Source organism: Trichomonas vaginalis, chromosome IV (assembly GCF_026262505.1).
Source record: "Trichomonas vaginalis G3 chromosome IV, whole genome shotgun sequence".
In the NCBI taxonomy this organism is placed as follows: Eukaryota; Parabasalia; order Trichomonadida; family Trichomonadidae; genus Trichomonas; species Trichomonas vaginalis.
In genome coordinates, this window is record NC_067206.1 from 31,487,741 (window position 1) to 31,508,301 (window position 20,561).

At 32.5% G+C, this 20,561-nt stretch overlaps 7 protein-coding genes across 7 annotated transcripts; 5 read left to right on the forward strand and 2 right to left on the reverse strand.

The window, feature by feature from the left end:
- Nucleotides 1-1,357: 1,357 nt before the first annotated feature.
- On the forward strand, nucleotides 1,358-2,593 carry TVAGG3_0202260 (ribonuclease inhibitor domain-containing protein; the record flags this gene model as incomplete). The annotated part of the gene is made up of 1 exon (XM_001327360.1): nucleotides 1,422-2,507. The coding sequence occupies one exon, from the start codon at nucleotides 1,422-1,424 to the stop codon at nucleotides 2,505-2,507; it is 1,086 nt and encodes a 361-aa protein (XP_001327395.1).
- A 72-nt stretch (nucleotides 2,594-2,665) lies between these two features.
- Nucleotides 2,666-5,247, forward strand: TVAGG3_0202270 (biological adhesion protein; the record flags this gene model as incomplete). The annotated part of the gene is made up of 1 exon (XM_001327359.1): nucleotides 2,670-4,328. One exon carries the CDS (start codon nucleotides 2,670-2,672, stop codon nucleotides 4,326-4,328), a length of 1,659 nt encoding a protein of 552 aa, XP_001327394.1.
- A 673-nt stretch (nucleotides 5,248-5,920) lies between these two features.
- Nucleotides 5,921-10,288, forward strand: TVAGG3_0202280 (WD repeat-containing protein 97 family; the record flags this gene model as incomplete). The annotated part of the gene is made up of 1 exon (XM_001327358.1): nucleotides 6,435-10,223. The coding sequence occupies one exon, from the start codon at nucleotides 6,435-6,437 to the stop codon at nucleotides 10,221-10,223; it is 3,789 nt and encodes a 1,262-aa protein (XP_001327393.1).
- Nucleotides 10,289-11,238: 950 nt separating this feature from the next.
- Nucleotides 11,239-11,494, forward strand: TVAGG3_0202290 (uncharacterized protein; the record flags this gene model as incomplete). The annotated part of the gene is made up of 1 exon (XM_001327357.1): nucleotides 11,258-11,458. The coding sequence occupies one exon, from the start codon at nucleotides 11,258-11,260 to the stop codon at nucleotides 11,456-11,458; it is 201 nt and encodes a 66-aa protein (XP_001327392.1).
- Nucleotides 11,495-11,740: 246 nt separating this feature from the next.
- Nucleotides 11,741-13,120, reverse strand: TVAGG3_0202300 (NADP-specific glutamate dehydrogenase 1-related family; the record flags this gene model as incomplete). The annotated part of the gene is made up of 1 exon (XM_001327356.2): nucleotides 11,772-13,115. One exon carries the CDS (start codon nucleotides 13,113-13,115, stop codon nucleotides 11,772-11,774), a length of 1,344 nt encoding a protein of 447 aa, XP_001327391.1.
- Nucleotides 13,121-14,135: 1,015 nt separating this feature from the next.
- TVAGG3_0202310 (ATP binding) lies at nucleotides 14,136-16,579 on the reverse strand (the record flags this gene model as incomplete). The annotated part of the gene is made up of 1 exon (XM_001327355.1): nucleotides 14,213-16,567. The coding sequence occupies one exon, from the start codon at nucleotides 16,565-16,567 to the stop codon at nucleotides 14,213-14,215; it is 2,355 nt and encodes a 784-aa protein (XP_001327390.1).
- A 2,720-nt stretch (nucleotides 16,580-19,299) lies between these two features.
- TVAGG3_0202320 (Family of unknown function (DUF5765) family) lies at nucleotides 19,300-20,073 on the forward strand (the record flags this gene model as incomplete). Its single annotated transcript, XM_001327354.1, has 1 exon — nucleotides 19,300-20,073. The coding sequence occupies one exon, from the start codon at nucleotides 19,300-19,302 to the stop codon at nucleotides 20,071-20,073; it is 774 nt and encodes a 257-aa protein (XP_001327389.1).
- Nucleotides 20,074-20,561: the final 488 nt, after the last annotated feature.

Below are 20,561 nucleotides of genomic sequence, written 5' to 3' on the forward strand. Positions count from 1 at the left end.
GATAACAATTGAAAGAGAAGTGGAATGGATATATATATGGTAATTAATAGAATTATGATAAAATAGAATTTGAGTTTCTTTCAAAAATTGGCCGAATACCTACTAAAGTGGCTGAATACATACCAAAATGGCTGACCATTGATAATGATCATATATCAAATATAATCATGCATCATATAATTTTGAAAAAAACTTTTGAAAAGAATGCCTATTTCAAAAATTTCAAGGATAAATGATTTACATTAACTTAGCATTTCGATCATAGGATCATATCTCTTTAATATATTTAACAAATAATTTTTATTAATCATTAATTAAATTTTTATTGTCTACCATTTAAATACACGCATAACAGCTTTCTTTATGAAATTTTTAATTATTTCCAATTTTCTATTTCAAAAGTGATGTTTTCATAATAATGGTCTAACAAATATAATTAATCATATTTGAAGACAAAAATATTAAATATTATCCTATCGTTTCATGTTGTATTTTTTCTGAATAATATTTTCAGTCATTATTATTTTTTTTTAAATCCAAAGCCTTCAATACTATGCCATTATTCTTTCTTCGATTTTATCCTCAGATATAGAATTGAAAGAATTCACAAAATTATCAAGTTATTTCGTGACAGTTAAAATACTAATACAACAATTAATAATTGTTTCTCAAAATGATATCGAAAAACCTCTTTTTATTGAATTACACTTTTCATGTTTGACTTTTTTTCTTCTTCACACAGATTTTATTCACAATTCCACAGACCACCAATTTGCATGTATGCTAATATCGCTATTCTAAAGCTATGTAATTTTCATAAAAATCACAAATTGCTAGGAGTTTTGAATCCATTCTTTGCTATTTTGATTTAGTAAGCAGAACCAATATAATTATAGATCGTTAATATTGTAAGATTTGTTATATTAACTTTCAAAACACACAGATTTTCGATAATTTATCTCTTTGGCTGTTATTTTTATTATTGCGAACAATTATGAGTTTTTTTCTATATTGAAACAATAATTATGAATTGTTTATTGATAAAATTATTCAATTCAGTTTCGATATCCAATAAACTGAATTAACGCATCGTAGCTCTGATTTAAATCCCTCAGTTATAGCTTATATGAAACAATATTACTTTCAGGCCCCATTCAGATTTCAGATTTCATTTCCGAATTGTCAATTTTTTACAGCTATATTACCTGATATCTACTGTATTAGAAATATTTGGTATTAGCAAAATTCTCAAGACAACGCAATTCACCAATAACTGCTTTGTTCCGGAAATTATGTCAAATTTTGTCATAAACTACACACATAAATTCATAAATCAATGATATACATTTTCAACAAAAAATCAGATTCAGTACCTTTGAAAAAAGAAATATAATTGTCAGAAATAAAAAACATAAAATAAAATGATTTATCTCCTTTTAGCAATTCAAAATATGACGATCTCTTTAGAAGGAGAGTTAACAGATATCAGTCCAGGGTGGGTTTCAGTACAACTTCCCGAAAACATTTCGGCGATCAAAACTTCATTCGTACCGTTGAACTCAACTTTACGCTCTTTTGACTTCGGTAGATCAAGTATTACGGAATTACCTAACAAATGCTTCTTTCGATTCGTTAATCTCCGAAATGTAAATTTAGAATTTTGCGATAATCTCAAAGAAATACCTATGCTATGTTTCCATGGATGTTCCAACTTAAGCTCAATCGTTATACCGAAAAATGTTCGTTCTATCTACGAAAATGCTTTTACAAATTGTATAAATCTTAAATCTGTTACATTCGCACAAAGGACAGCACCTCTTCATATCCTCAAGTACGCTTTTTCCAATATTGGACTCGATAGCATTGATTTACCTCCAACGACAAAAACTTTGCTTCCAGAATCATTTAACAACTGTCACAATTTATCAGCTGTTAATGTTATTAGTTCTTCTTTCAGGTCAATTGATGGCATAATCTATAATTACAAATTGCGAGTTCTTATTTTTTATCCCTCTGGAATTAAAGAAAAAACATTCACTATTCCAGATTCCGTCAAAGAAATATCTGGATATGCATTCTCAGGCAACCGATATCTAGAAAAAGTAATTTTTAATAAGAATATTGAGCAAATTAAATTTAATGCATTTTCTCTCTGTTTTAATTTACAGAGTGCTGATTTTCCTGAAGGACTGCGGTTTATAGAGAACATGGCTTTTGCATCCTGTTCGAAATTGAGATCCGTAATCTTCAGATCGTCGTGTCAGATCGACAACTTTGCATTCGAAAAATGCAAGTCTCTTTCTAGCATAACTTTTATGGAAGTTAATAGCAACATTCAGAAAAATTCATTTCATATTTGTAATATCACATCGATCACAGCTCCTCCCTCCATGGTGAGTATTTTAGAAGACATAGGCTTTAATAAAACCATTATAAATCCTCCACAAGTTAGAGTTCAGATTCGAATAATAGAAAATTCAGAGATAGAAGGCTGGGTAGCCCAATGATATATTGTATCATGCTTAATATATATTGCGGTTATATTTTTGTGAAATTTCAATATTTATATCAATTTTTGTTTTTTGTGTTTTGTAAAGAATCTATTCTATGTACATATTCTTTTGTTTTATCTCGTCAACAATATCATATAAAAAAGTCATATTATAACAATGTCTGAAGATGGAGCAAATCTACCAGTGAATAAAGATCCATCATTGCTTAGGCAAATGCTGAAAAAAGTATCAGGAAAGAACCAAAAGCTTAAGGAAGAGCTTAATAAACTTCTAGAAGCAAATAATAATAATTTACTTGTTCTAAAAAGCAAAGACGAAGCCATTGAAAAGGCAGAAGTATTACTTACAAGCTTGAGAGATAAAATGAAAGAGAATGAACAAGAAATTAATGCGAAGAACGAAAAAGTCAATACATTGCAAAAAGAAATATCAAAATTAAATGATAAAATCAAGGCATTTCAAGAATCAAACGAGAATGCAATAAAATCACAAGAGCTTGAACAAAAATTGAAACAATTTGAAAAAGATAAACTGACATTTGAGGAACAGAAAAAGAAAATCATACAAGAACTACAGATTAGGAAGGAAAACATTGATAATGAAGTTAAGCAAAACATAAAAGAGAAAGAAAAAGTATTAAATGATCGATTTAACATACTTGCAGCAGAGCAACATAAATTTGAAGTACAGAAAAGTGTTATTGAAGAGATGAAACAGAAATATTTCGAAGAGACCGCACAATTGGAAAACAAAAGAATCGATGTTGAAGTTGAAATCGAAACTACCAATGCAAAACTTGATGAAATCAGGAAGGAAAGACATAAAAATGAGCAAATATTACAAGATATACTCGAAGAAAGAAAGAAAAACGAAGAAATTCTGTTAAATTCACAAGATGAACTAAAATCAATAGAAGAAAAGAAACGTACACTCGAAGAGCAACTCAAAGACTTCGAATCTCGTGCAGAAGAAATCAAGGCATTCGAAGAATCTAAAAAAGACATGGAAAATAAATTAGAAGATATCAAGAAACGAGAACAGAACGTCGAAGCCATCAAACAATCATATGAATCCAAAGTTAAAGACGTTGAACTACTCCATTTGACTCTACAAGCAAAAGTCAGATCAACAGAGATGGCAAGAGAGGAAGCACAGAACAAACTCGATCAGTTACTTGTTAGAGAAGAGCAGGTCGATGATAAGATATCAAAGATGGTCGCTCAAGAGCAAAGACAAAGGATGGACGCTGAAGCAATGATAAAATCTTTACAAAAAAAGATTGAAGAGGTCTGTCAGCAAAATTCTGAGGCAAATAATCGTCTTCATGAAATTACAGATCTTTACAGTACATTAAAATCCCAAACAGAAAGCATCAACAAGGCAAAAGAAGACTACGAAAAGCAATACAATGACATGAAAACGAAATTTGAAAATGCAAATCTTCCAGAACTCTTTGCAACAGCTAACAAATACAAGGAAGTTACAGAGTCTAACGAAAATCTTAAGAATGAAATATCAAAACTCAAAGAAGACATCAAAACTTTGGAGATGAAGAATGAAGCCACCGAAAAGAAGCTTACTGCTGAAATTGCAAGGTATGATGCAAGTACAAAAGGTCATATAGATGGAGTTCATGCTTCTTACCTCAAGAAATCCCTTTTGCAGTTCTTTTTCGCTGATAATAACAAACAGAGGGAATCAATGATCCCTATGATCTTAGATATATTGAGCTGTGATGATAACCAAGTTCAACATGCAATGAAGAACTGGAGAGAAAGCCAACAGATTATCAACAAAGGAATTTGGCCATTTTGAAAGGTTTTTATATATTGTTTGTAAATAAAAATTATTTATCTATCATTAATTTCGTATTTTTTATATCGACGAAAGGTAGGTCCACAAAAAATACGTTATTTCGCAAGTGAAAAAAATTCTCATGAACAACTTCAAGAGGATTTTTCACAGTAATAAAACTCCAAACTTCTCTTAATTGTGGAGAGAAATTGAAGTTTTCTTCATGCATAGTAGTTTAGTACTTTGTATTTACATTAATGTCAGAAACAATGTTGACATATATTCAATTTAAAATCGATGTCATTTATACTTAATAAGAATATATCCAATCGTTCTATTCTTTCAAAATATAAAGCTCTACAAAGGAAATTGTATAGCTTAAAATTTAATAATCTGCCCCGATACTTTGAACGATGAAAATCGTAAGCCACTGCAATAAGATTAATCCTCAATTGTTGTATATATTGATATCTTACTCTCATAAAAATCTGCAAGACCGTTTTCGCGAAAAAGTCATTTTACATATACATGCGTTACTTAGTTAGGCGATTGATCTAACCTCAACCATAAAAACAATACAAAACACTGAAAGTCTAGATATAATTAATAGACTCTAAATATAACCGCTGCGCTTAAAACAAGATTTAACAAATTTGTCGGTATTCACTCAACAAATTGAAATTTCATCAATAAAGCAAAAACAAAATGAGATACAAACGGGGACATGAAGAATTTATCTACTAAAAACTAATTTATAACTAATATACGACAAAAATTCACGCTTAATCCCCCGAATTGCAGCAAATAACTTGAAGATGTTGTTTTATGTTGCTTACAAAAGCAAACTACATAAAGTTTTTGTAGTAAAACCTTTTAAATACACTCAAATAAATATTTATACTAATACATTTTCTCTTTTTTTAAATAAATATATTCTTATTCATTCCCTAAAACAAACCATTATATGAATATCATGAAATATGTCAATAAAAATAAATTATAATAATAATCCAAAATATTCATATCAGATATGGGAAAAAAGACAAATCATGGAACAAGCATCAAAAATAAATAATGTTTAGAATTCCAAAATTTTTTCATTTTGCAAATTTTCAAATAAATTTCGTATTTCTTCTCTTGATTTTCAAATTTTTGAATTTTTTTTGGAATTTTAAATGAAGAATTGAGAAACCTAATATAGATGGTTGTTATCTCATATGTGAATATGTTCGTTTTATTTCATAGTTTGGAATTTTCTCATATTTTATGGTGAAATTGAGTTTCTATCACAGGTTTAGATAGCATATTTAAGGACAGTTTACATGAATTTATATTTTCATCAATATGATATATTGAAATAGGAGACGCTCAATATTATAATGTCTTTCTTAGGATTCCAAATATATTCAAATTTCCTGAAACTACAATTTCGGTAGTTACCATCCACATATGGGAAGCAATACACAAATATCTAGTAGATGGTATATCATTTTATATCGCAAAATGAGTATCTCAGGAAAAATTCTAGATACTTTTTCAAAACATACAATAACGCAGGATCTATTCTGTAAAACCGATTAATAGTACAAATATGTTTATTTGCAGGTCAAACAATCGAATGTTAATTTTAATAATATTTCCTCGAAATCGCTCTTGCAGTTTTCTTCCATTCTTCGTCTATTAGTCATTGAGTACCTACATAGTCTAAATCCATTACCAAAATCAAGAAAGCATCGTTACGATTTTGTGGACCTACCTTTATCGACGTATTCAATTATCACTCTCTTTTTATCATTTATGGATTATGAACAATTGAAAATCAAGCTAAGCGTTCATGATATATCCCATCTAACAGTGAAAACACATGAAATAAAGACCTTAAATCATGTTGCCAATGATGTTTTCTTAGGAGTAGCATGCGATTGCATTTTTATTTTCGATCATAAAAAAATTAAAGAATACTACTATAAACGACTGAAAACAGGCATATACATTGTCGAAAAAAGACTATTTCTCGGGATAACTGATGGAAAATCATGTTTTTGTTATGCAACTAATAACGTATTTGATAGAATTCAGGATACAGACATTGATCCATGCGACAAATGCATACATACAATGCAATATATGCCAAAGTACTCGAGATTAATAACAGTTGGCGAGCATTTGACAATTTGGGATTTCAAATTCATTCCTTCTCCACCAACAATAGAATTCCAACCGGCCAAATTGATAATTATAAAGATTAACGTTATATTACCATACACAAAGATACAAATTATTAATCCTCCAGTAATCAACCAAAATACAGGCGAAATTTTTGTGTGTAACAAAGATGGAAACTTAACATGTTACGATAAGAATGGCAAATACGCAGATACAATGTTCAATAATCTCGACTACGATCAATTTGCATTTGATTGTTTCCAAGAGACAGGAGAGATGCTATCAGTTGATCCATCTAATGGTTTAACTCTATGGCATACAAAGAATGTTGCTATTGCACAATATTCTATACCTTCCCAATACATTGTTTCGATCAGATTTATAAATGAAGAATTTGCAATGATATTAACAACTAATCAGCAAATAATTCTTGCAGATTACAGAACAGGATTTTCCTATACATGTTACACTCCAAAAGAACAAGTTACAAGATTTTTTGTTTTTAATTCTCATCTTTACTTGATTTGTCGCAACGAAATCATTGTTCTTGAGCCAATTATGCCTTGGAGACTATGGACACGTACTTCTATTCCTCCTGTTTATGTCAAACGAGTTGAAAAAAGAAATTCTGCAGCAAGAATTTTGGTCTTATGCCAAAATTGCCAAATCAGACTCTTGTCACCAAGAAATGGCCAAATTATTACAGCATTGACACTTTCAAACACTTCTACAGTACAATCATTGATGTACGACCGTGGTTACGATGACATTTTACATGATATTTTATTCATCAATTTTTCTGATGGAAAAACATCAGTTTATTCAACAGGACAATCTCCATGTATTGAACAAAGCCAGATCCACATGAAAGCCACATCTACTTTAGTACTAAGATTGCCTGATGACAGGCTTGTCTATGCTATTGGAACTTCAATTGGACACGTAATTCTTTGTGATTACGAAACATTAAAACAAATTGGTCACTTTTTTGTGACAACGATGCCAATTACGAAAGTTTTCTATTACAGGAGAACGAACTCATTAATTATATTATCAGCATATGAAGTCTTTCTTTTCTCCATTTACAATGGAACAATTGTCCACAAAATTGATCTAAAATCAGGTGAATTGGCTGAATTATTTAATGACAATTTAGTTGTTGATATTGGAAATGGTGAAATGGCAGTGATTGATTTACTTAGTAGTTCTAAATTAGTGAGAAACAAACAGTTTAATGGCACTAAATTCCATCAAGGAAAAATTACTTCAATATCGTGTTCATCTCATTTTCTTTTGACTTCTTCTGAAGATTGCTCCATCAGAGTTTGGACGAAATCTCTTTCTCTTTATGCTGCTTTGGAATTTCCTGTTCCAATTACTTGCGTCTGCTTCTTGAATGGAAAAAGAGACATCATTGTTGGTGCCGACGACAACTTGATGATTATTAACAGAAATCTTTTGTTCGAAATGAATGATGAAGAAGACGATGTTTATGACAATTACGACAAACTAAGAGATGAATTGATGCACGAAACAATTAGAATTGTTATGGAAGAAGAAGAGGAAGAAATTGAGACATTACTGAATAAAACAAAAGAGAGTGAGAAAACGCCAACAAAAAGACAATCAATAAGAAGAAGATTCATGGACAGAATGCTGGAAGAAAGAAGAAAAAGAATGGAAGAATCGCTGAAGAAATCAGAACAATGGGAACCAACACAAAATGACATGGAAAATACTATTAATTTCGCTCTCCAAATGGAAGAAGAAATAAAGAAGGAAGAAGACAAAATGAGGAAGGAAGAACAAGCACAATTAGAATGGGAATCAAAGAAGAAGTTGATGGAAGAAGAAGAATATGTTTATGATGAAGAAGATGAAGATGAAATTGTTCAAACAATTCCACAAAAAGCTCCAATACAAATTGTTGAAAATGTTGAAGAGAAAATTGAAAAACCAGAAGAAAACAAAATTGATAATGATTTGACATTATATTTATCTGATGATAATAATAGTTATGATTCTATTATGGAAGCATCTTCAAGGAGAAGTTCCAGAAGGAATTCAGGAAGAAGCTCTGCTGCAGATTACGTAAGAAACTCAATAAGTAGAATGTCTCAAAAATCAACAAATTCAATTTCAAATAACAAAAATTCTGAAAGTAGAATGTCACAGAAATCTACAAATTCTGCAGCAAATAATAGAAAAACTGATAGTAGGATGTCTCAAAGATCCAACAACTCTATTTCTAATAACAAGGACTCTCCTGAAAGCAGGAAATCCCAAAAATCTGTGAAAGAAAATGTTTTGAAATCAGTTTCTGAATCAGATGATGAAGTTGAAAAAATTGAAAATAATCCTAAAATAGAGACAAAAGCAAAGCATCCAAACATACCAAGGATACCAGTAAAACCACCAAAAATTCCTGAATCATCAAAACCAAAGAGAATCAACAACAACACTCAAGTAAAATCTGCAAGAAGATATAAAGATGAAAATAAAGTTGAACAAAAAATTGACAAAAATATTCCAGAAAAACAAGAAGAAAACAACGAAAAAACTGAAGAAGAAAAATCCACAATAAGTAATAAATCAATGGAATCAATAAATAGTTCTAAAAAGAGTTTGAAACAGGAAGAAAAACCAAAAGAAGTAGAAGAGAAAACAATCACATTAAATATAGAAGAAATAAGATTCAAACAACTAGTAAACAAAGGCCAAATAAAAGCGAAGAAAAACAAAAACGAATCGAAATATGAAATTGTTTCTCATACACAAAACACTCAACAAAACAATCAAACTACACAGCAAAACAATCAAAAGATAAAACCAAAGATAGAAACAGTTCCTGAATTCAGAAACGATCCAGACAGATTCGATTTCGATCCATCTAAAACTCCGAAATACTCAATGAGAAATCTGAAACCAAAAGAACCAAAAATGTCAGAAAAATCAAATTATTCTTCTAAAAAATTCAGAGCCAAAAAACAGAAAAACACAGAGCTTTACAGGATTCCAACGTCTCCTGAGAGAGCTCCAATTGTTAAAGAAAGCAAACGACAAAATACTCCTGAAGAAAAACAAGTCAGAATTCCTAAAAAATACATTTTGACCACACAGAAAAACAAGTTTTTCTCTCAAAGACAAGAAACTCCACAACCAAAGAAGAGGTTTAATCCATTGGGTGTTTACGAGAGACAAACTGCAAGACACAGAAAGAGAGCATCTACTCCAGTTCCACACAAGTTTGGTATCTACTTTGATTACGATTTTCCTTACAATGTTATTTATGATGTCGATATCATCAGAGACCAAACAAAGAATGGAAACCAAAAGTACTCCATTATACTCAAAAGAAAAGAAATAGAAGATCACGCAATGAACCCAGAAAAGAACTGTTTCGTACCAGACAATTACGAAAAGCCTGAAACGAAATATATCATCAAAGAAGAAGAAATAGAAGAATTAGACTTGGATGATATAATTTCGAGAATTAGAGATGTGGAAATTCTCAGAGAATATAGAGAATCAAAGAGAAAAAAGAAAGCGAAATCAGTAAAGAAGAGTTTATTCTCTTCTTTGATTCCTCTTTCTTTGCAAAGAGGAAGGATTCCTGCTTTCTCAAATGCATTCAAAAGCCCATTCGCAACAAGGAGATTTAATGAAGTTGTTGACATTAAATCTCCACAGGAAAAGGGCGTTTTAGTACTTAGAGGAAACAGACTGCAAACTAGTTTACCTAGATTGTAAATTAAAATAAAATAATATTTGTTTGTTATAGATTATGATTAACTAGAGATCTTTTTTAGTTTGAGTTTATTACCGGAAAATTATTGAATAATGATTAACGATTATTTTTGATGTATAAATATGAAGAATAAATAATGCAATATGTATCATTATTAAATGTTGAGTGTATTTTGAATAATTCGTGAATAAAATTTATAATTATTTAGATTTTTTTTTCATCATTAATTATGTTTAATTTCGAATGTACATATCGAACAAATTGACTTGTCATGCAATCAATTAAATCTAGATTATAAATTAGATTTGGATAATTTTTTTTTAATTTTTGTTTTTGAATTTATGAATATCTCTGCTTATTAATGGTCTATAAAACTGCTGAATTGCTAGAAAAATGAAAATGATTTAATGATTATTCATGAAACTAAATAAATTACACTTTTGAATGAAAAAATATTCGTTAGCCGAAATTCTTTTGAAAATTGCTATTGATGAAAAACCAGAATGGATTCATTATAAATTATATTTGGTTTTGTATCTGAAGAAACAAGCAGCCAAATAATAAGAGTGAATTCAAAATCCATTGAATCGAGTTGATAATGGCTCAAATTTTACGAATACATTCAATTAGAAGCCACATGAGTTGTCCGCAATTATGTTGTTCCTCATGTTAACCAATAAAAAGTACATCCCATTTATTGAACTCCATTCAAATATTGAAAACCTGACAACTGCTTTTGTCAATCAGTTTGAATGGAAAATAACGATAAAATTGAAAACTTTAATCAAGACACAATCTCTTAAGCTATTGATTGGTTTCCTGAGTGAATACTAGAGTGAAATAAATATATTTCTATAAGAGCATTGAAACATTTTTCAATCAAATGCTTATATCGATTTTTTCCCCAAAAAATGTCCGAGAATATGCAACCATTATAAACAGCATTGATCATTTGTAAAAACCGTCAACCGACTTCACATAAAAAGTTTTTACAAATTATTTTTGATCAAAAAAGAAAGTCACTTCATTTTAATAAATGAATACTGCAAACAATGACAATCAAATCCAGCCAATAACTTGTGATATCCCAGATGTAATTCCTGTTGGGGATCCACGCTTATTACCATTAGACCATCCAATGCCAACAGTCGTTCCTGCACCAGGTACTGATGATTATGAAGTTCCAAAGATGAAAATCGGATTTGGCCCAGAAGTTGATCAAGCAAAACCTCAATAAAGTTTGTCTGAGTATAAACATTTAAAAAAATGCAAATAATTTATTTGGTTTTATTCCTTAATTAACCAGCAAAATAGTATTTACTACTTAAAGATAGTAAGAGAATACCTTTATTATTAAGAATTTCCAAAATTGCTCATTTGATTCGAAATGCAGTTTGTTAACTTCAAAATGCATCCAATCACCATGGAGAGATAAGATATCAGAATTTTGAATGTTAAATGTTCAATAAATATATCCTCTAAGTGTTGAGAAAAATAAAAAAAAGTAAATTTTGTAAGCAAAATATTTACTAAGTAACCACTAAAGAAATTTAGCAGCAGCCGTAAGCTAGCATAGCCTCAGCGACGCGCTTGAAGCCGGCGAGGTTAGCACCCTGATAGAGTGGAACGCCATATTGTTCAGAAGCAGCGTGAGCAGCTTCGAAGATAGCGTGCATGATTTCCTTGAGCTTCTTGTCGACCTTCTCGGATGACCAAGCGAGGCGGACGGAGTTCTGTGTCATTTCGAGGCCAGAGACGGAAACACCACCAGCGTTGGCAGCCTTGCCTGGGCCGTAGTAGATGTTCTCCTTCATGTAGAGCTCGATTGTCTCGTTTGTAGATGGCATGTTAGCACCTTCAGCAACGAGCTTGACGCCGTTCTTGACCATGACTGGAACGTGTTCTGGGTGAATTTCGTTCTGTGTGGCGCATGGGAGACCCATTTCGCATGGGATCTCGCAAGCCCAGATTGACTTTCCGTCGATGTACTCGTAGCCCTTGAGGTCTGGGAAGAGTTCAGAGATCTTCTTGAGCTCTGTACGAGCGACGTTCTTGATGTGCATGACGGCATTAAGATGCTCCTTTGTCATGCCGTCCTTGAAGAGGATAGCACCGTGGGAGTCGGAAACGGAGACTGGGATAGCACCGAGCTGCATGAGCTTCTGGCAGCAGTACTGGGAAACGTTGCCGGAGCCGGAGACCATGGCACGCTTGCCCTTGATTTCCTCGCCACGAGCGCGGAGCATTTCTGTAACGAAGTAGACAAGACCGTAGCCTGTAGCTTCTGGGCGGATGAGGGAGCCACCGTATGGGATGCCCTTGCCTGTAAGAACGCCTTCGAAGATGTTCTTGATACGCTTGTACTGGCCGAACATGTAGCCGATTTCACGAGCACCGACACCGATATCACCAGCTGGGACATCTGTGTTGCCGCCGATGTGGCGCTGGAGTTCGAGCATGAAGGACTGGCAGAATCTCATGACTTCGCCATCAGACTTGCCGGCTGGGTCGAAATCGGAACCACCCTTGCCACCACCCATTGGGAGTGTTGTAAGTGAGTTCTTGAAAACTTGCTCGAAGCCAAGGAACTTGAGGATGGAAAGGTTAACGTTGCCACGGAAACGGCAACCACCCTTGTATGGGCCAATTGCAGAGTTGAATTGGACACGGAAGCCACGGTTGACCATCATCTCACCCTTGTCGTTAACCCATGGGACACGGAACATGATAACACGTTCTGGTTCAACGAGGGCTGGGAGGAGCTTCTGATACTTTGGTTCCTTCTCAAGGATTGGGACGAGGGATGTAAGAACCTCTGTGACGGCCTGGATGAATTCCTTCTGATCTGGATCGCGAGCGCGAACGATCTCGAGTGTCTTCTGGACTGCTTCCATTGACGAATGTGAAATGAAATTCTGCCAAACAGAGACCTCTCAATTTTTCTGAAGTTGAAACCTAAAAACGATGAAGTTTTATCCTTCACAAAATTTGTTATTGTACCATCGTTTAGTTAATGAAATGTATAGCCCGTGAGGAGATGAATAAGATTTGAATCATCGTTTTAGAGAAAAAATAAAAATTGAGAGTAATAGAATTAAAGCAATAAGCAGTAAAAATAGTTATTTTGTAGTGATTAGTAAGAATAAAGCGTTTTCGCAAAATATGTTCAGGTGAGATGATTATTCCAATTTCTATAGAATCATATTGCTGACGTCCAATATGGTAATAATACACAAGTGAAATCAATGTTTGGCCAAAAAACGATATCTTCTCAAAAATGAATTGAAAACGATTTCTCCATTTTAGAGAAATTCTAGAATCTTCTTGAGAAGGCCTAACTGAAAATATACGATGTTTTCTAGAATTGTCACTTTGACAAAAATGAAGAGTGAATAAATGATCTGATTTCTGGGCAATAATAATCTGAACCAGATTTTCTAGCAAAACAAACTTAAAAAATAAAGAAATATTTTTCAAATAACGATGCGAGATGAGGTGAACTGAAGTTCTCCATTATGTGTGGTCAATTTTGTACACTGTTTTGCGATCTTGTGAATATAATTTACTACTCACTTCTGTCTTTCTCGTTTGATTATGTGGTTATTTTTATATTGTAATGACAAATTCTATCGCATTTGAATATCAAATACAATAAATTTGCTGATTAGCGTTTGAATCGGAGTTATTTCACAGAATATATTTCAATTACAGTAGTCGCTAAGTAAAACGCTCTATTTTCAATAATTGTTCATCCGAAAATCTCTTTTTTCATTTGTGCGATCAATATTGATGCATCAATCCTAGAATAAATCAAAATCTATCTCTTAGAAAAACAAAAACATGACTTATCGAAAAATTAAAAATAATATTCTCATTAATTCTAACACAGACTCTAAATTCACTGTTGTTTCTCACAAACAAATACATTGTTACTGTTAATTTAAAACATTTAAAATTAATATAGTTTATTACCGTATGAATATAGTAGGGATTACAATTCCTTCTTATTTTGGTCATCCTCCTTCTTCTTTTCAGGTTCTGCTGAAGGAGATGGCTTCGGAGTTTCTGATGAAGCTGGCTTCGCAGTTTGCTTTGGTTTTGGCGTTGACTTTGGCGGAGTTGGAGTTGGTGTTGACTTAGACTCTGTTGGATCAACATACTTCTTGTTTTTATCGCCAAATCCGAAGAAATTCTTCACTTTAGAGAAGAATCCTTCTTTCTTAGTCTTTTCTACAGGCTTTGGTATATTGTCAATCCTCTGGAACTCCTCAAGAAGCTTAATTGCATTCTCTCTGATCTCATTTGACTTAATATCAATATTCTCATAAAGAGGAACTTCCTTCAATTGCTGTGTGAGTTTCATGCCCATCATCTGTGTTGCATTCAAAAGGTCTGAGAAATGTTTGACTTCATAGGCCGGAATCCATGATTTATTGACCGGCCACTCAAGGAGTGAAGTCATCATTAGTCTCTGGACTGTTGATCTCAAGAGCTGCTCGAACTGTTGGAGTTTGGTGCGCTCTTCAATTCTGTCCCAAACTGGCTGTACGTAGCTCATAAGTTCTTGATAAGGAGCTGTGAACAAGGATTCGTTCTTTACCTTATCAGCGTGATCATTTATCCATGTCTTCATCTTATTGGCCGCATTAGTAACTACAGCAACTTGAGATGGACTCATATATGACTTAAATGTTTCGTTGTATTCGATATCGTCCAAGATTTTATGGGTCAGTTGCTCGAGTTTCATGCGTGCGTTGGCGATATTCCTACGTTTGGCCATTGTTCTGAGGACTGTAGAAACATATTGTGAATGGGAAATAGAAACAGAGGGTGATCCGAAGCTGACTGTAGTGAAGTTGGTCTCGTTATCATATTTATGAAGCTTTTCAAGAGCAACTATCGACTTTCTGAAAAATGCAGTCAGATTTGTCTTCGAATTGTTGTAAATTGTGTATGGGAAGGTGAGATGCTTGACAGGGAGTGGTAATTCGGACTGTTTGTACTTCAAAGTAATCTCGTTTTCGACATCCGTCAAATTTATTTCATTTGTACAGTTAATTCCTCTTTGGCAGACTGGTTCGGTCTTTGAATTGTACTCTACTTCGACAGATAGTACTGGATACTCATCGGACCAGCCGATTGCTGACAATCTTGAATGTTTATGATTATATTGCATGACGTAGCCACCTCCAAATGCGACAGTCTCGTCGGCATTCAAGTTGGCATTGATTGTCATGTTGAGAACTTCTTGTAAATTGTTCGTAAGGTTGAATAATCTCGATGATCCGCCAATGATTTGAACAGTGTCAAAAGTGACATTGTTTGTGGCCTCTTTGACCACTTTTGTGGCTTCTTCGAATACTGGTTTGATCATTTGAAGTAATTCTTCTTCTTTTATGACTAATCTGAGTTCCTCGTGACCTCCAACGTCTTCTACGACAGTGGAGGACTGATGGATAGCGCTAAATGAAATTGCGGCTTTAAGTTTTTCGCATGCAGTGAATAATCTACGATATTCAGCTGGTGTAAGGTTTTTGAGGTTGTGTGTCTTAATGAAATGGTTTACCATGCGTGATGTGACGAAAGCGCCACCTTCTTTGTTAGAAATTGCATATGATAATTTTGTAATGTTAACATTTGCTGTTGGAAGCTTAGTATTCTTAATAAGAACGAAGCGACCAGCGTATGCCTTGATAGAGGTTGCACCAATATCGATGAATAAGACTGTTTGTGGCTTATCGTTGAACATTCTGATTCTTTCTACACCATAATAAGTAAAAGTGGCTTCATTATCGGTAATTATGCCACCATACTTGTTTTTAGAGTTTTTAATGGCGTTAGAAACAATTTCGCGCTGTTTTGCGGTAAATGTTGCTGGAACGATAACAGAGAGGGTATTTACTTCTTTTTCAGCGGACACACTTGTTGCGTACATGTTTAAGTACAAGGCGAGCGTATCTTCGAAGTCAAAACGAGAAATTGATTTGTTTAAAAACACGGTTTTTTCAAATTTCTTTGATACTTCGTCATCTGTATCTATATGGTACATGAAGTATCCGGCGCCAAGATGTGGACGGAAATCAATTTGTCCACTTGCTTTTTGGCCGATGGAAGGAATTGCTTCTTCTAATTCTTCATTCGTAAATAATTCTGGTTTGGATGTGTTGATAGACTTTGGAAGACGAAATGCAATGCATGTTGGCGTCAATCTCTTTGATTCTGAGTTTTCTGTCATAGTTGGAAAAGAAGTGGAGTTAAATGCTGATGATTTAGTTACAGCTGTACCTAAATCGATAGCAATGCTTTTCGAACGGGCTAAAGATGTAAAGAATGATGCTAAAATCATTGGGAATTAAAAATATGTATCAGGCCAAATTGCCATGTATATTTCAATACTTTACATAACAAAAAATTTATTGAACTCATCGTAAATAGAATCTGAAATGAATGAGTGGAAAAGAGGATATCATGAGGATAGTGTTGCGGTTTAGAACTATTTTTGTTGAAAAAACTTAAATTTGCTTTTTATCCTTCATAAACAAAGGTCATTGTCATCTGATATCATATCTGCAGTGTCTGCTGTTGGTATTTCTTCTTTAGATAAGTTCAATTTTTCTTTCAAACTCATCCTTATGAACTTCAAAATCAAACATTTTGTAAATTATTCAAAATTGAGATCATGCCCATAACTTGGAAATGAAATTTCGGAGGCAATACGGAGGTTGAAAAGTCTACTTATTGAACTTGTTCTGATGCTGGTTTTGGTTTTTGAACAAAATCGCAGCCAATTGACAATCGCTGTTGTATTTCAGAAAAAAAAAGTCGTTCCTCAAAAGACATAATTCGATTTTTGAAATGAAAAAACTTTGCTGGCTATTATTTCAAAAGTATTAGATAATTCACCATTTGAATTAGCACTTTTGCATACGATAATATTCGTATAATTATGCATCATTTTAAATGATAAAAATTAATTTCTTTATTTTCGTATGCAAAATTGCTAATATAAACTCTGTGACTTCATAATTAATCATTGTTAATTATCCGCGCTTGAAATGAATCGAATTTGAATGATTTTGCACGAAATTCTAGACAATTTTGTTGTTTAATTACATCATTTTGATTCCATGTTAGAAACATAGTGCTGCTTGTTGAACCATTTGGAAAAAAAGTCAAAAGGAAATTTGTGATGAATACGATGGTTTGAATTTCAAATGACTATCAGAAAAAATTAATAGCAATATATTCATAGGTAAATTTGTTTCTTATCATTTTAATTTTTTCTTTGCATTCTGAAAAATTGAAAAGAGATTTATGCAATCAATATTTTTGCTTTTTCTCTGAAAAAGAGAAGCTCCATTTTGATAATCAATGCATATAAACTGAGATATGGTACAAATTACTGCTATAATTTGATTTTAAATACATGAAACTAAGGATTATTAGATAATCGACCAACTTTTTTATGATCTTAAGAATGAGTAATTAGTTAAATGCTGCATAATCCGAATAACAGGTATTAATTTGAAAAAAATAACTTACTTTGTGTAAGAAACTATTAATTCGTTTTTGCTTTTTGAATTGCAATTCAATTTCTTTTGATTGGAATAAATTTCATAGAGAATTACATATATCTGACAGTCGATAATTGATTTTTAATAACAGTAGATTACGGGTCAAAAATATTTTGCTTAACGATCAAAATCGCATTGAAATTTAAAGGGGAATTCAAATTCAATAGACCCCTAATTTTATTAAAATTATTTACCATTGCAAATCTAGTATGAATAAAGATGCCTAATATTTTTCGTAAATCGTATAATTTTTGTAAAAATGATTTAGATCATGCTATTTTTCAAAACAATTTAAATTACGATTGACAAGCTGAATCCATATATTTTTTCAACATATAGCATTTTTCCTTCAAAAAAGAATTGCTAATAATGAGTGATAATGTTGTTTTTTTTCAAATTTTATACATGGCACGGCGGGCGCAAAAAGTGACAAAATAGAATACCTATGGTGGCAAGACAAAGGAAACATTTTTGTAAGGCAAACATTATATCAAATACCTTTACTTTGTAATAAGAAATATAATTATCACGAAATTACAAATAAATATTGTTTAATATAATTAATAGCAAAATTCTTTTTTATTATTTCCCTTAAGACCTTACTTATTAAGTATACGTATAACAAGCTTGTACTGCATGTATTAGTTAATAGAACAAAAGAAACTGAGCTCAAATGAAAAAAATTTTCATGCTATTTTGGAAATATGCATATTCGAAGTATGAGAGTTGTAAACACTGAGAATTTTAAGCTTTGGTTGATGATAGTCTTTAATTTTTCTTGAAGTAGTAAATTATTTGATATGAAAATTTAATGGCCAGCATAATCAATCGTGCGTTTCGTTTCTTGATTGAGAAACGATGATTGTGTGCTAATGAATTATTGCGTCTGACAGGTTATGATTATGGATACCTGAAATTAAGCTTTTATGGGAAACATCACCGAGCGCCATTTGGCGCCCCTAATGCTGTTTCTATCGGTATGATTAAGGAGCTTTCTTATGCACTTTCATCACTTGAACTTGAACGCTACAAGATATATGCCCCCCTCCCAATGGGAGGTGGGAGCAAAAATTGAAATGTTTACAATGATTTTTGAATACTTTACAAGCGCCCCTCCCAGTGGGCGCGGGCGCAAGTGATCGGGTCAAAAAAAAAATCATAAAAATATTCAAAATTGCGATTTTAATAGATGTTTAAGAAGTAAATTTATTAATAACGATATTTCATAGTACAAAATGTGTTCAATCTCTTCGTAAATCATTCAAAAAAATCAAAAGAATTTCCAAAATTCAATTTTTTTAGTAAAATTTATATCTTTTTCTATCGTCTCCTCCCCACCAGTGGGAGCCACCGGAGGCGCGGGCGGCGCCGCTGGCGCCAAAAAAGTAGCGCCCATCGTGCCATGTATATTTCAAATTAAAATTTTAATGATAAATTAGCTATTGTATTTAATAAAATTGAATGAGACGCTCAATTTTTCAGAATCGTCATTTCATTTTAATTTATGTGTTTTAATAAAGAGTGGTCTTTAATATTCACAGGCACCAGTCTGTTCTTTGGCGGATGGGTTGTTTCCGGCCATGGAATATGGAAAAACATTGAAAGCTGGCAACGCTGGCGAGTTTGCTATTGCTTCATTTATTTTGCAGCTATGGAAGCTCTTCAATTCTTCCAGTACCTAGTCATTAACGATTGCCAATCTTCACTCAACATTTTCTTAACATTCCTAGGTTTCATTCATATTTGCTGGCAGCCATTGTTTTCCAATATTGCTTTCTCAGCTCTTGATTTCAAGAATTTCGATAAGAAGAGAGATGATATCTGGAAATTCATTTTCAAGTTCGCTTTCGCTTCTGGATTATTAATGTCTTTCAGAATCCTTATTCCAGCAGTATATGATTTCCCAGAAGCCTTCATTTTTGAACCACGTGGCAATGCTGATGGATATTGCGGAGAAAAAACTTGCACGACCAACGGAATTTATCACTTGAAATGGGAATTCAAGCTTCTTAAATCTACATACGCTTTTCCAAACATGTCAGCACACTGCTTGTTCATGTTCGTTTGTCCATTCATTCTTGGTCTTAGAATTCAGTCAATTATTCTTTTCTTAACAGGACCATTTATCTCCGTTCTCTTCCCAGGTCCAGTTTCAGATGGTGAACGTTCATCTATATGGTGTTTCTTCTCCATTGCTGAATCATTCATTACTGTTATTACTTGTTACATTGCTTGCCGTCGCCAACTCAATGCTTCTCTTAAGCAAAAGCAGCAGTAAGATACTTATATTATAAACTATAGATATAATTTTTATTGACATTATAATCTTTCCAAAATTCAATTATACATTGATGAACGTCTGTTTCATGTTATGACATATGTAATAATTTATAAAAAATGATTTAATTAACAGCACTAACATTCCGAGTAGTTACTTTATAGTGTGTAATTAACTCACACGTATAACTAGATTGTGTTTGAAAAAAGGTTCATAGATCTAGTCGAAGATGATCTTTAGGCTATAATTTGTTCTTAGTAGTATATGAGGAAGGGTTTTGTGACTTTTTTTGTAAACGTAAGAATTCATACAATATTGAACGATTTTGTATCATTTTTTTTAACATATGAAGTAAAAAATGTATGATTCTTACGGTTTTTATTCTTACGTTTTTGAATAAATCAAGATTTAAAAAATTTTCAAAATTGTAAGACATTTACACTCAACCCATACATAATGTAATGAAAAATAAAAGAAGCTATATATAT